We start from the raw sequence: 15164 nt of genomic DNA, 5'->3' as shown, positions 1-15164 counted from the left end.
TTAGGATGGAGCAATTCCTGTATCCTCTCAGGACTGCTTTTGTACCCAACCATTGCATGTGGGCATCAGGAAGGGAAGACTCATTTTGCCCCTCCTCTCCCAGACACCCAGACTCAGGCACATTCTGACCATTAATGTACTGAGTTCTGCGTAACTTGCAGGTACCAAGCCACTACTTCTTACAATCACTGATCTGAACAGAGTGGAAGTTTGGTTGCAATCTGTAGGCAATCTACCCTTGAATGGGTAACCTAATACTTAATGGAAAAATGTATTGCACATGGGCCAAATCCTGCTTTAAATTGGAGTTTCTCACCCGAGTAAGGATAGTGGGGTTTAGATTTATGTTTGCAGTGGGCTTGGTCCTGCACCCCTTTTGCATACGAAAGTCCTGTAGACTTCAGTGGATGCTACTTGCTTAGAAGGACTATAGGATCAGGCCCATTTTGTTTCATCATTATCCGTATTATCCGTATTAATTGTGATGGTAAAAAGAAACCCAGCTAAGTGTACCAAACTGTCAAACATTGCAACTTGTAATTAAATCCTTGTGCAGTAGGTGGGGGTAGGTTGGTTTAGCTCCTCACCCCACATTCAGACTTTCTGCTGCCCAAAAATGCTAATGGCTAGTAGTGCTGCAACATAAGACTTCCTTCAGCAGAAAGAAAAAAGCAGAGAATTCATGTTATTTACCACAGGCTGGTCACATGCTATTTACCAGAGGCGTGCCATTCACAATACTCAGCCTAATGCTACTCTACATGAACTGCTGAGGTTTGGATGCTGGTGTGACTAGAATATGAACCTGCCAACAGAAAACCTCAGTCCATAAAAGATAACACCCTTTTGTTCAGCTTGAGCACTGGAGATATATATCAGCTCTCTGAATTGGGGTCATTGACTTCACCAGCAGTAAAATGAATATGAAAAATACCCTGTTAATCAGATTTAAAGAAGCAAGGTACAGAAGGAGCCAGTTTGGCCTCAGTTATTTGTATGTAACCTAATGGTCCAGAGAGTTAAAAACTATTAAATGTAAGGCAATGAGTCATACATCAACCTTATTTCCTAGGTTAGTTTTGAATGATTAGATCTTTGCTTTAAATATACATTAAAAACACACACAGAGTGGAAGGTGAGCTCATGTTAAAATTGTAACTGAATGCTTTCCTGGGAAGCTAGGTTTCATTAGACTATTTAATTTATGTTTTAATAATAAATATTTATGAAGTCCTATTTCAACCCCCATCAAATATTACTCAGTCCTGAACACTGCCATATTTTACATCTTATGTTCACTGCTCCAGCAATTTTTTACAAAAAATAGGGATCAGTTTTTTTATTCCCTTGCTGGAGACAAGTAACTCTCACGGACTTGTAGGCATCAGGATCCCTGGGGGGGGGAGATTTGGGCCCAAGCAGTGTAAACACAATAGAAATTTGATTACAAAGAAAACTAAAAGTTGTCTTAAGACCAATGTTTCAGTCTGTTCGGGCTCAGGCCAACTTCAAAGGTCATTAGTGAATATTGCTAATGTCTAGACCATTTTTGTAAATCCTTAGGGGGAAGCAATCATGAGGAAAAGAGGTTATAGGGTAATAGTAGTTGGAGACAAAAAAAGTCCTAGAAGATATTTGAGTCCATCTTTCTGCCAAGGCAGGTTTAGAAAATAACTTAAACATAAAGGACCAGATCCTCAGCTGATATATGGCACTACTATGTCTATTTGCAGTATTGCTTCACATTTAATTAGTTCAAACTGTGTATTACAGGAAGGATCTTAATTGGTAATATAGTGGTGGACTCTTCAAGAAGATATAAAGGTTCAGTTTGTGAGAATAAATCCAGTAATTTATTTCCTGGAGACCACTTTCTAGCATTTTGATTAGGTTTATGGAAAAATATATCCAAGTTCTGAATATATTCTTCACTTTTTATGATCATGTATGACTGACAATTAGTAGATTTGCTGCATTTGAAATTTGCTGCATTTGAGATTTGCTGCATTTTATGACTATAATACGTTTAGGTTAATTTATATTTTCATGACTGCATATACATTATAAATGCAAACAAATGTGAATGCAAAGAAACACAAAACAAACAGATTTTGATACAGCAAACAATAATGGAATAACCTGCCCATAGAGGAAGCTTATTCTTAGGCCCAGTCAGTTAGTGTATGGTTTATGCCTTGAATCATGAAGGTTTCTATCTCTTAAACATTTTTATCCTATGTTACCTGACTGTGGAAGTCTTATTATCCAGATAAATGCTTGCACTCTTTGATGTCCATGGCAGTTTGCCTGACTAAATAGTGCAGGATCAGATCTATAACTTACAAAACATTTGAAATCATTTATACATAAAAGATTGTGTTATATTAATTAGTAATAGAAGCAATTAATACTATCTACAGCAAAAAACTGTTCTGGCCCCTCCAACTCAAACTGGTCTGGCTTTGCTGAAGTTTATATAGCTCAGCATGAAGCTGACCTCTGAAATACAGACCCTTAAAATTTAGTTCAAAACTGGCTGCAGAAAACCTTGAAACTGGTGTTTGACCCGCAAGGAAGAAAGCAAACTCTCCGTGTCTTTGAATTCTGATTTTTTCATGAAAAACCAGTCACATTCATTTCCAAATTCCAGTAGTATTTTCAGCAAGGTCCCAAAGAAGATGTCATGAGTTGCAGCTGTCAGAATGCTGTTAAATGCTGCTGTGGATTTAGGATTCCTATATGTCCTAAAGATGGAGCGTATTTTAAACTAAATTATAAAGTAGAACATTATTTTAAAAAGTATTTACTATTTAAAAACAACTCTTCCTTTGACTAGTAATATCACCATGTTTTTTTTAAAGTCATGGAATGATTTATATTAAAAATGTGCTATAATAGCATTAACATTTGTTAGGGGAATTGCCAAGGTGCTCAGTTCTAATAAACGCTTGTCAGTCAACTCACAGTATACTTCAGGGATGTAAGTATATAATATATTATATTTCAAAAACCTATTCAGGTTGCAAAGTCAAATACTCAAAAATTAAGAAATGGGAGAATTAACTTTAATGCAACTTTAATTCTGCTCCCTGTGTGTATGAATTGAACACAAATTGAAATCCTAGCCCCAGAGAAGTAAATGGCAAAACTCCCACTGACTTCAATGGGGCCAGGATTTAACTACAGTCTTTAATTACATGATTATATACTATTTTTTCCACAGTGCCAAAAGGGTATTTTGATAGGGTGAGCTAGGGACATTTTGTTTGTATTTTGTGTGGCTGCTTCAGAATGATGCATGAGATACAGCAGGGCTGGGAAGCATGCATAGTGCCAATGGAATAGTCAGAGATATAGGGTGGGTAATATCTTTTATTAGACCAACTTCTGTTGGTGAGAGAGACAAGTTTTTGAGCCACAGAGAGCTCTTCTCAGGTCTTAAGAAGAGCTTTTGTGGCTCAAAAGCTTAAGAGCTCTCTGTGTCTCAAAAGCGTCTCTCTCTCACCAACAGAAGTTGGTCCAATAAAAGATATTACCTCACCCACCTTGTCTCTCCAATATCCTGGAACTGACATGGCTACAGCTACACTGCACACAATAATAGAATATTTAGAAAGTTAATGAACAAATCTCGAACAGGTTCTACGATGCATCTAAAAATGACAACTTTCTCTAGCTTGTAACTTGACTAAATTTCAATGAATTTTCATAAAACCAGCAAAAGGCTGATCCAGGACTATCCTCCTCCCTAATTTCAAGTTCCTGCTCTAAATCAAGGAGGGGCTAGAGCTCTTTAAAAAATAGCTTGAGGAAAAATTTTAATATTAGCAAAATTACCTCTAACCTCATTCTCAAAACACCTGTACCACTTTTGCTGAAACTTTCCAGTCAAATTCCATCTCAGGCAAAAGCAGAGAATAGAAAATATTCCAAGATGTACCATGGCAGTTCAACCAGAGAAAGACTAGAGATCATAGGGGATGTAGTTCAGCCACCAAGTCAAGCCCATAGAGAAGAATGGGAGCATGAGGCACCTGGGGGAGTGGGCCAGGCAACATAGTGACAGATAATGTGGAAAAAGCTGAAGTACTCAATGCTTTTTTTGCCTCGGTCTTCACAGACAAGGTCAGCTCCCAGACTACTATACTGGGCAACACAGTATGGGGAGGAGGTGAGCAGCCCTCAGTGGTGAAAGAACAGGTTAAGGACTATTTAGAAAAGCTGGACATTCACAAGTCCATGGGTCCAGATCTAATGTAGCCCAGGGTGCTGAGGGGGTTGGCTGATGTGATTGCAGAGCCGTTGGCCATTATCTTTGAAAATTCATGGCGACTGGGGGAGGTCACAGATGAAAAAAAGGCAAATATAGTGCCCATATTTAAAAAAGGGAAGAAAGAGAACCCGGCAAACTACAGACTCACTTCAGTCCCCAGCAAAATCATGGAGCAGGTCATCAAGGAATTCATTTTGAAGCACTTGGAGGAGAGGAAGGTGATCAGGAACAGCCAACATAGATTCATCAAGGGCAAGTCATGCCTGACCAACCTGATTGCCTCCTATGATGAGATAACTGGCTCTGTGAATATGGGGAAAGCGGTGGATGTGATATATCTTGACTTTAGCAAAGCTTTTGATACAGTCTCCCACAGTACTCTTGCAAGCAAGTTAAAAAAGTATGGATTGGATGAATGGACTATAAGGTGGATAGAAAGCTGGCTAGATTGTCAGGCTCAACGGGTAGTGATCAACGGCTCGATGTCTAGTTGGCTGCCGGTATCAAGTGGAGTGCCCCAGAGGTCGGTCCTGGGGCTGGTTTTGTTCAACATCTTTATTAATGATCTGGCTGATGGGGTGAATTGCACCCTCAGCAAATTCTCAGATGACACTAAACTGGGGGGAGAGATAGATATGCTGGAGGGTAGGGATAGGGTCCAGAGTGACTTAGACAAATTGGAGGATTGGGCCAAAGGAAATCAGATAAGGTTCAACAAGGACAAGTGCAGAGTCCTGCACTTAGGAAGGAAGAAACCCATGCCCCGCTACAGCCCGAGGACCAACTGGTTAAGGAGCAGTTCTGCAGAAAAGGACCTGGGGATTACAGTGGACGAGAAGCTGGATATGAGTCAGCAGTGTGCCCTTGTTGCCAAGAAAGCCAATGGCATATTGGGCTGTATTAGTAGGAGCATTGCCAGCAGATCGAGGAACGTGATTATTCCCCTCTATTCAGCACTGGTGAGGCCACACCTGGAGTATTGAGTCCAGTTTTGGTCCCCCTACTACAAAAGGGATGTGGACAAATTGGAGAGAGTCCAGTGGAGGGCAACGAAAATGATTAGGGGGCTGGGGCACATGACTTACGAGGAGAGGTTGAGGGAACTGGGTTATTTAGTCTGCAGAAGAGACAAGTGAGAGGGGATTTGATAACAGCGTTCAACTACCTGAAGGGGGGTTCCAAAGAGGATGGAGCTAGGCTGTTCTCAGTGGTGGCAGATGACAGAACAAAAAGCAATTGTCTCAAGTTACAGTGGGGGAGGTCTAGGTTGGATATTAGGAAACACTATTTCACTAGGAGGGTGGTGAAGCACTGGAATGGGTTACCTAGGGAGGTGGTAGAATCTCCATCCTTAGAGGTTTTTAAGGTCCGTCTTGACAAAACCCTGGCAGGGATGATTTAGTTGGGGATTGGTCCTGCTTTGAGCAGGGGGTTGGACTAGATGACCTCCTGAGGTCTCTTCCAACCCTGATATTCTATGATTCTATGATCTCCTATAAGGCACCAAAGCAGCTCAGGCAGATGTATATTAATGTCAAACTGACCCAAATCTAAACCTTTAGAGTCTATTCGATAAGCCAAAATATTTTGATTTGGGTCAGCTCAGCCCAAAACAAAATATTTCATTTTGATTGTCCCAATGGAAAATCGAACATTTTTGGCAAAGTTAAAATTTTGCCACAGAAGATTTCAATTTTTGCAGAATTTGCACTTTCCATTGAAAAACAGTTTTTCATGGAAAATGTACATTCACTGTAGTTGCTACCAGCTTCTACTACAACACATGCATTTTTATGACCACCGCTTTGGCTTGATTCTGATCTTACTGGTTTAAAACCAGGATAATGCTATTAACTTAAATAGAATAACCTCTAATTTATACCAGTGTAAGTGAGATCAGAAACAGGCCTTGTGTCTTATTTCATACATATATACATATATTTGATTAGTTTTATAAAAAACAAATTAGAATTTCTTATAGCCTTGTGGTATGTACAACTGTATTATAGTTATGCCCCTAATTATAATTCATAGTACATATTTCTAGAGAGGGATATTTTCAAAATCTGAGCTATTTTCTTTTTATTTTAAAACCCATTTTTAAGCCCTAATAGGCAAACATTTACTATATATTATATTCATGAATAAAGATATATATGTGAGTGTGAACAAAATCTGAAATTTGCCAAAATCTTTGGGGGTTAAATTGTTTATTTTATAACAGTGGTTTTCAACCTGTGGTCTATGGACCGTTGGGGGTTCACAGACTATGTCTAAGAGGTACGTGAAAGGTTGTCATTACTGTAGAACAGTGGTTTTCAACCTGTGGTCGGCGAACCCCTGGGGATCTGCAGGCTATGTCTAAGATTTCCAAAGGGGCCTGCACCTCATTCAAAAGTTGTTAGGGGTCCACAAATGAAAAAAGGATTGAAAGCCATTATTTTATAATATTATGCCTTGTTTGAGGTCCTAAGGAAAGAATAGTCATAATAATCTCAGCAGTATGTTTGCTTTCCAGGCTCACAAGGCTAAAGTGAGTAAAACTTTACAAACATATTTCAAGGGTTTCTAAAACACATTCAAGCAAGTTTCAAGATCAGCCAAATATTTTGATCCTCATGAAAAATAACAAGAATCCAATCCTGTTCTTATTCACGTCAACAGCAGCTATATTAGGGCCCACAGGAGTTTTTTGCTTATTTAAAAAAATGTGTCTTTTAAAATCTATTTCTAATTGTAGTTCTGTCTTTCCAACCCGCAGCATATATCAGTGAAGTCTAGACCTCTTTGGGCCCAATATAATCATATGATTAATCATGCAAGTTTATGGTCAAATTTGGGCCAGTAAATGTATAATACAATATAAAAAGTAACCTTTGTGGGTTTGTGTAGTTATATATTAAGTCAAGACTGCCCTATGTAATTTAGTTGAAAGAGTTGTTTATAATCCTTCATGTATTTTGACAAATCCAGCTGCCAAACAGTATTTAAACGCTATTCTGATATATAAGTGGCCTTAACAATCATAAACTGATTTGAGCCTCTGCCATGAATGAATGTTAAATTCAAGCCCTAACACTCAACTCTAGAAGGGCTATTAAATCATCACATAAAGACTGGGTAAATCATGGGAAATATTTTCTGTATAAACAAAGGAAGAAAAGGATATGGTCCCAAAATAGTAGTTATCAATCTGATCCATAAAGAGAATAGCAGTCTTCAAAATTCGCTCTCTTCATTTGTTTAATTCTGTCCTCAGTTGTCTGAAGGACACCACCCAAAATCAAATTCTATTGTATTTTATTTGTAACCAGATGCTGCTAAATACACAAGGACACACCTTGCTATGGTAGGTCAGAATAACTTGCAAAAGAGGATACATTGTATCTTCATAAGAAGAAACCTAAAAATGATGTCTTGACGTTTGCTTTTGAACATAGACTGAGTTTCATTTCCCTTTCCTTTATACTTTGCTTATTAATAAATAGAAAATCAGTAATCACTGATACGTTGTGAACCTGTTAAAGAACAGCAGTTAAAGTGTACCCGTTGTTGCTTCCTACCTTATATACATTGATAGGAATATCAATGACAATATAGATAAGATCTCCGAGTGCCAGGCTAGCTATCAGCGCATTGGGGCCATTCCTCATACACTTGTTCTGGTAAATGATCCTCAGCAAAGTTGCATTCCCAACCAATCCAACGATGAAAATAATACAAGATATCACTGTGTTAATGTATTTGAAAGTGTCAGCAATTTTGGCCGGTTCGGAGCAATAGTCTGTTTTGTTGGGTACCATGGGTCGGATAGTAGTAAGGAGTAAGCTGGGCTCTAGTCCAGAGTAGGTGGTCAAATAGTTTCCAGAATCACTCAGATTGGTGTAATATCTGTCAGAACTGTCGCTGAGGCCACATCCAGCGACAAGCAGTAGCAAGGAGACTCTTAAACAAAAGGTTTCCATCCTAAAGTCTTGAATGGCAGGCACAATCAATGAAATACTTCTTTCAATGTTTCAGTGTGATCCTTCTCACTTCTTCACCTATATGGAGAAACAAAACACAGATTGACACTCATCTTATTTCTCATTTCAAAAGAAGAGCTTGTACTGCTTGTTTTTTATGCTAGTTAAGCTATCTTGGATAATAGATTACAAAATGAGACATAAAATCCCCATGGCATTTGAGGGGTAGTGCTAAAGAAATCCTGTCATATCACAAAAGTGTGTAGGAGTATTTGTCTATATAAGGGATAAAGCATTCCAGACAACAAGTGGTGGATAAGAGTTTTGTCACAAGACTTAGGCTTCCAAGTCGAGTAAATCAGCATGGGATGTCTTGGCGGCATTACTGATACTTTAGTCAAAAAACAATTTAAAATTTTCCATAGCTGGAGTTCTGCTAAATAACAAAGCCACAATCTTAAATTCATAAATTCTATTTAAGGCCAGAATGTATTATTATTATTATTTGTTTTAATATTTGGTGTACTGCAAAAATGATGCTATAGACCTATTTTTCTTTGCCATAATCATTAGCTGGCTTTTAAAATGTAAAAGCCCTGAATATGTAATTTTCAAATCCAGTTCATGAATAAGTAGTTCATTTAGTGCCAGATCCAAAGCCCTCAGAAGTGAGTGGGGAGACTTATATTGACTTCAGTACGCTTTGGATCAGGCCCTTAATGCTTTTAAATCTGCTACATATACCAGTAGGCTAGTAGAAATGTATCCTGGATATTTCAGAATTCCAGTGCAGCTCATGTTCAGATGTTAGCTGTAGATAAGTTAATTATAATTGTATAAAAAGAAAACATGATAGATATTGCATACTAAATACTTGGCATGGCATTCCAAGGAATAACCCATGAAATCTGAAGCTTGTAAAGGGCACATCAGTAGCAGGACATTCTTCCACCACAAGTGTGACCCTGAGTAACAAAAAAGTCTGTAGCCTATTTACTGCAGTGGAGGATGGTTTCATCAATATTAGTAATGCTGCATCATGCTTCAGGTCATAGAAACCATTCTGGGATTCTCTTTGTGATGTTTAGTGTGCACTCCCAAGCCCCAAAGATTTTTTCCCCTTCCCTTCAGCTCAGTGTGACAAACTATCACAAGACATCTCTGTGTGAGCTAGGATAAAGTCAAGGGCAGTGTTGAGCCAAACTGGAGATTCAAAAGTCCAGTGTTGCATAATATTACTAGGAGAACTTGAATGAAGGAGTTGCAGAGATACTTTTAAGTTAATAAATTCCAGTATATGTGGAGATTCCCGAATAACAGTGAAAAATTTACAGTAGAAAGCAATGAGAGAGAGTTCACTGGCACTGGGCCCTTGGGCACTATCCTAATACAAATATTTAGTACTATTACCTACTATGCTCTTCCATTCCAGTAGGTGGTATGTAAAGAGTCATGAGTGTGTAACAGGAGCATACACATCCCTAATATGTGTGTGTGCATGCGTATTTTGCATAGAGTATATGTATGCCTGTGTTTGTCCTCAGTGGTACAAATTCTGACCCTACTACATTGGTGTAGCTAAAATCATAATCTGGCCCACTATATTAGTCTGTGTATATGATCTTAAACCCTAATGAACTGGATATCTGTCTAAGATATTTATTTAAAAAATGCTTGTTCTACTGGTATCTCAGGACCACTAGGAATACTTTGCACCGCTTTAGTGCTTTCAGTTTAGGATTCTAAAACACTTCGTAACAATTTTACAACAACAATTTTACAAATGGGGAAAACTAAGTCACCGAGAATTGCAGTGACTTATCCCGTTCATACAATAAATCAGTGATACAGTGATACAGCCAGGTATAGAATCCAGATCTGATTTCTCTTTCTCAGTTTATGAACTTTTTATGTGCAAATTTGATATATTACTTATATACCACATAAATTTGATGTCAACATGGCAGTTGTACAAACAGCATGAGGAACGATGGACAAAATACCCAAGACCCCAAGAAGAAACTTTTCCTGAAGAGGTAGCAAAATCAAAACAAAACAAAAAATTCCCATATACTGATTTCCAAGAACATGGATTCATGATATACATATTCAAGATATGGAGTCACTGACAAATCCTCCATTACTATGTGCTTGTTTTCAGTATGCCTGTATGCATGTGTAATAGCAGTGCATAAGCACCCCATTGCATGCAATATAATAATACTTGTGTTAACTGTCTGTAAGAATACAATATAATAGCCCATTGTATTTATGTAATCTCAGTATCTACAATAGCTAAGGAATTTCTGTGCATTTACAGGCCATATGCATGTGGTGTCAGTGTGTCACTAACACAATGGTACACAAAATTTCTTACAACCAGCATGGGACGCTGAAAACAAAACTCCTAACTTCCCAGCAACAAAGATCCTGCTAGGAAGAGTAAAGCCAGGACAATCCCCATGCCAAGATTTCCAAAACCAAACCAGGCAGTTTGAAATGAATTGTTTAATTGATTAAACACTACTGAGATTTGTAAACATTTAATTCATTAAATTAAAAAGGCCAAAAGGCACATGAGGTTTAAAATGGGATCTAATAAACTTAACGAGGATGGAAGTTTCAAAGCAATTACAATAAAAAGTACTGAAAAAAATAATTTTCTTCTAGTTAGATCTCACTAAGCAAAGTGTAGTGGTTGTGGGATATCTGCCCTTTTCCCTTCTTCCAACAAAAAAGAAAACACCCTCCCTTCTAGCACTGTCAAAAGATCAGTTCCAAAATACAAGTGGCAAAGCATTACCATCCACAACTCCCCTTCAGTACTGGGTAACTGACATGTTCTATATATTTTAAACTTTTAAAACTAACATTTATTGCAAAGGTAAAATAAGATGCCTGATAACTAACACACACTTTTATCATCATCACCCAATCCCTTTCTGAATTGTTAAGGATAAGTGCTAAAACCATACCATGAAGCTCCCTCTAGGCTCTCACCCGGGGAATATGCAGCTGCTTCTGCCCCCAATTCCGTGCATAGGAGACTGCAAACCCACTCCAAGTGTAGTTCAAGCTGCTGCTGAGAATTTCCTCAGTGTGGCTTCTCCTGGGGAAGCCTTACCAAATCCTCCTTTCTCAATGTGACTGGGTGGGATTGGAAATCTCCACCTCCGCTGTATCAGCAAGAGAGAGAGAGAGAGACAGAGATGTCAGAACGTCCCCTCTTTCTGTCCCCTCCCACATTTACTCCCTCCCCCCAAACCTCCAGCCCAGACTGAGACCCTGCCAATGTTAAACACAAAGGCTGCCTCCCGGGCACAAGGGAACAGTGAGTTCTTTAACCATTTCCTCCCTGAAATGGAGTTAACCTAATATGCTGGGTTCATTTAAGCAATAGATCTTAGAAATCCACTACAGTAGCTTTCTGCTAAAGAAGCCCAGGACAGCCCATTGAAATACTGGACAAATGAGCGAAATAGGAGGCATAAGACCGATCAGCACAGTGGGAAAACATTGGCTCTTGAAGATTTCCATAATCTTTGCTTTGTAATTTCCCATTTGTTATGATTAAAAGACTTTTACAAGAGACTCACTAAAATATGATTTGTAAAAAACCTGTATCCAGAAAGTCAGATTGCCCAGAGGCAGAATTCTCCAAACTGTGGTCCATGGATAGCTTGGTGGTCACATGTTGCTATATTTCCTCTTCCTGATTTCCAACTGCTAATATGCATTAAAAAAGTCAGTGAAAATACATTACTTTTCCTAATATTGCTATGTTTCCTAATATTTCCTAGAATTATTCTTCCAGGTGAGCAATATCTTGTGTAGTTGTAGTTGCCTCAGAGATGTTAAGCATTTGTGAATGGAGGGCATACTGTCTATGGAATTGCAGATGAGAGGGGAGATGTCCATGAGACAGTCTCTCTATTCAAATAAGGTCCATGCTATCAAAAGTTTGAGAAGCCCCACCTTATGGTCATGAACCTTTTCCATTCTGAGAAAAATATGATTATCTCACCGAAGGCACCTGTCTCCACTCACAGGGCCTTAGGCACAGAAAAAATCTGGGCTAGGATAAGTGTCGTATTAAAGCAATCCAGGAATGCAAGCACACTACAATCCAGGGCTCTGTGGGTATGTCTACACAACAACAACAACAAAACCCCACGGATGGCCTATTCCAAGCAACTTGGGCGCATGAGGCTTGAGCTACAGGGCTGTTTCATTGCTGTATAGACTTCTGGACTCGGGCTGGAACCCGAGCTCTGGGACCCTTCCACCCCACAGAGTCATAGAGTTTGGGCCCTAGCCCGAGCCCGGAATACACAGCAATGAAACAGCTTTGCAGCCCGACCTTGAGTTGGCTGGCATGGGCCAGCCACGTTTTTTTTCTTTGCTGTGTAGACATATCCTATCTGGCCCATTGTCCACCTGCGGTTGGTGTGGCAAAAGCAGAGGGGCCCACTTCTCTCTCAGAGAAACAGAGGTGTCAGGGCCTTTCTCCACCCCCCAAAAATGGCAGCAGGGGCCCATGTCTCTTTGGGAGCAGCAAAGGTCCTCTTTCTCCAGTAGAGAGTCAGAGGAGGCAGCAAGTGATAGCCTGGTCCTTACCCCAGCAGTTGAGGTGCACCTGATTGGGTAGGTGGGAAGGTCCTTTCCAGAATGTTCTGCTGGGATGGTGCTGATAGTGCCTCTCCCTACCAACCTGAGCACTCTGAGCAGTAAGTCTTGGAGTTAACACCCCCATTGAAATTAATAGGGCAGTTTAATCCTCTTGGAGCTATTGTTTCAGGATCTCTGCAGACTCCTGCAGATGTTCCAGTATCAGTTACATTTAGCTTATGTTTTCAAGCTCTTCTTTTAAAGCACCAGGGCTGGAAACATTTTTTAAATGAAAGCTCAGATTTTGATGTAATCACATGACTCCCAGAGCTTGGGTCTAGGCAAAGGCCTGTAGTGCCTATGTTTTCATTCAGCCCTGGCTGAGATGATCTGATACTCCATGAAAGCTAACCAATGTTGTCTTTGAGCCCCTGGCTGCAGCCTTTTAAGATCTTCATTTCAAGAGCTAATTTTGTCTTCCCAAATGGTAACACCAGTGGAATAGCTTTATCAACTTTTGTGGACTTCTTTCTGAGCACTAAAAGACAACCTTGCTCAATTTGATGTCAACATTTGCAGTTCTAAAAGAATAGGAACAGATTAGGAAGAATGGATCAAGATGGTGGAGCCACACAGTCTGCAGAATGTGGAGATTTGGTAACCAGATCATATGAGAAATTCATTTATACCTGCTCTGAGTAGTGGATAGTAAATTTTCAGAAACTGAAATGTCTCTAAAATCCTCTTTTAGACCAACTAAGTGAAAAGATTGATAGATTTCAAAATCAGATAACAGCAGTGGAAAAAAGAGTTGTGGTATCTGCATCAGTCCAAACAACAGGCACTTTTATGTATCTCCTAGAAAACCAGCTCACCTACTTGATGAGTAAGAACACTGACTATCTTAAAAGAAACATAATCCCTTGTTTAGAAACTCTTCAGAAGCCTGAAATTTGCAAAGTCAAGCAGAAAAGCTTATCTCAACATATCTTAAGGCATATTTTACATTAAATTAATGCTGGTATATAATTAAACCAGCAATATTGTTTGTTAAATGAAAGGTATTTAAATAATTCATATTTATTAGTTTTATTGTACATACTTAGAGTCACTGATATGTTTTTATTAGGAATCATCATGTGTAAAAATTGTATTGACAATCATTGATGATCCAGACTGAGTGTAGTCTGCACTTTCCATATAATCAATAGACTAAGCATGCATTAAGGAGGCCTATATGAAATACCATGTATATCTTTCTCATAGACTCTCTAAACAGTCTCAACATCCTATTCCTTTCCTATGGCCTGTTGATCCTAATGCCTAACTTGCTGAATAGGAGTAAACTTGAATTTCTGCTCTCATTCAAGCCCACATTTTACCTTACTGATTTATAACTAATCCAATCAATTTGGAAGGTTCAAACAACACACTCCAAATTATGCCATGTTTAGTTGTATGTATTTAATATTAAACAAAATAAGAAAATTTCATAGTACTTGTAAAGCTCTCTCTCCTACAAATTATAATAAAGATAAAAAAAGAGAAAAGAGAGAGAGGGCTGTTACCATAGTACATAATTCTATTATTGCCAGTCAGTCTATCTAGTGTTAACTATACAGTATGACAATATTAATGTATGGTTAATAATGGTTCTGTGTTCTTTAATGACTGGACCTTTGTTCTGTCTTTAATCGTGACAGTTTACCCTCAGCAGAGTCATGTATTTAGTTTTAATGTATCTAAAATCTAGTTTAATTTAGAAGTTTCATATAATTAGTCAGCCGATTACCAGCTAGTTTACCTATAGACAAGGCTCTTAAGTTTTTGTTTTTACCGAAAAATTCCTGAGGTTTACAAAAGTTATTCGGTTTTCATCAATTTTCACCTGAAGTTTGAGTACATGTATGCAAGTACATGAAATTACTGATTATATTAAGAAAATAGAATAGATTACAGTAGGTAGATGTGTTTATGCTAATAAATTAATTTAATTGTAAATGTGAGGTTGTCTGTAAAGTGAGGAAATGTAGTGGAAGGTACACACATGCAGGCATGTGGCAAAAACAACTCCCCAGACCCAGCTTCCCTGTGCTGCAAGGAGAGATGGCAGCTTGGTAACTTGGGCAGACCCTATGGAAGCCCAGAGGGATTCCCCCATACCCAGCTCCCTCCCACTCTGGAAAGGGAGAAAGCTGCTTGATGATGTGGACGACCCAGGTTATCAAATTGCCATCTCTCCTTCTGGAGTGGGTAGCAGAGTCAGAAGTACTCTTTTTTTTCTCTGTTGCTTTTCTTCTGTTCTCCCATCCCCCAAT

At 38.8% G+C, this 15164-nt stretch overlaps 1 protein-coding gene across 2 annotated transcripts in view; it reads right to left on the bottom strand.

Annotated features, from left to right (window-relative positions):
• Positions 1 to 11442, bottom strand: part of EDNRA (endothelin receptor type A) — a 41450-nt gene extending 30008 nt beyond the window's left edge. Inside the window, exons 1-2 of one of the 2 annotated variants that reach the window (XM_034771613.1) lie at positions 11214 to 11442; positions 7837 to 8316 (exon numbers count right to left, since the gene is read on the bottom strand). In XM_034771613.1, coding sequence (XP_034627504.1) covers positions 7837 to 8238 — 402 coding nt within the window. In that variant the 5' untranslated portion in view covers positions 8239 to 8316; positions 11214 to 11442. The remainder of the gene's footprint in view (positions 1 to 7836; positions 8317 to 11213) is intronic. The other variant, XM_034771614.1, reaches the window with a different exon arrangement.
• Between the last annotated feature and the right edge of the window lie 3722 nt (positions 11443 to 15164).

This window comes from Trachemys scripta, chromosome 5 (genome assembly GCF_013100865.1).
Source record: "Trachemys scripta elegans isolate TJP31775 chromosome 5, CAS_Tse_1.0, whole genome shotgun sequence".
Classification (NCBI taxonomy): domain Eukaryota; kingdom Metazoa; phylum Chordata; order Testudines; family Emydidae; genus Trachemys; species Trachemys scripta.
Note: the sequence above shows the minus strand (reverse complement) of the source record. Positions and strands in the feature narration are given on the sequence as shown.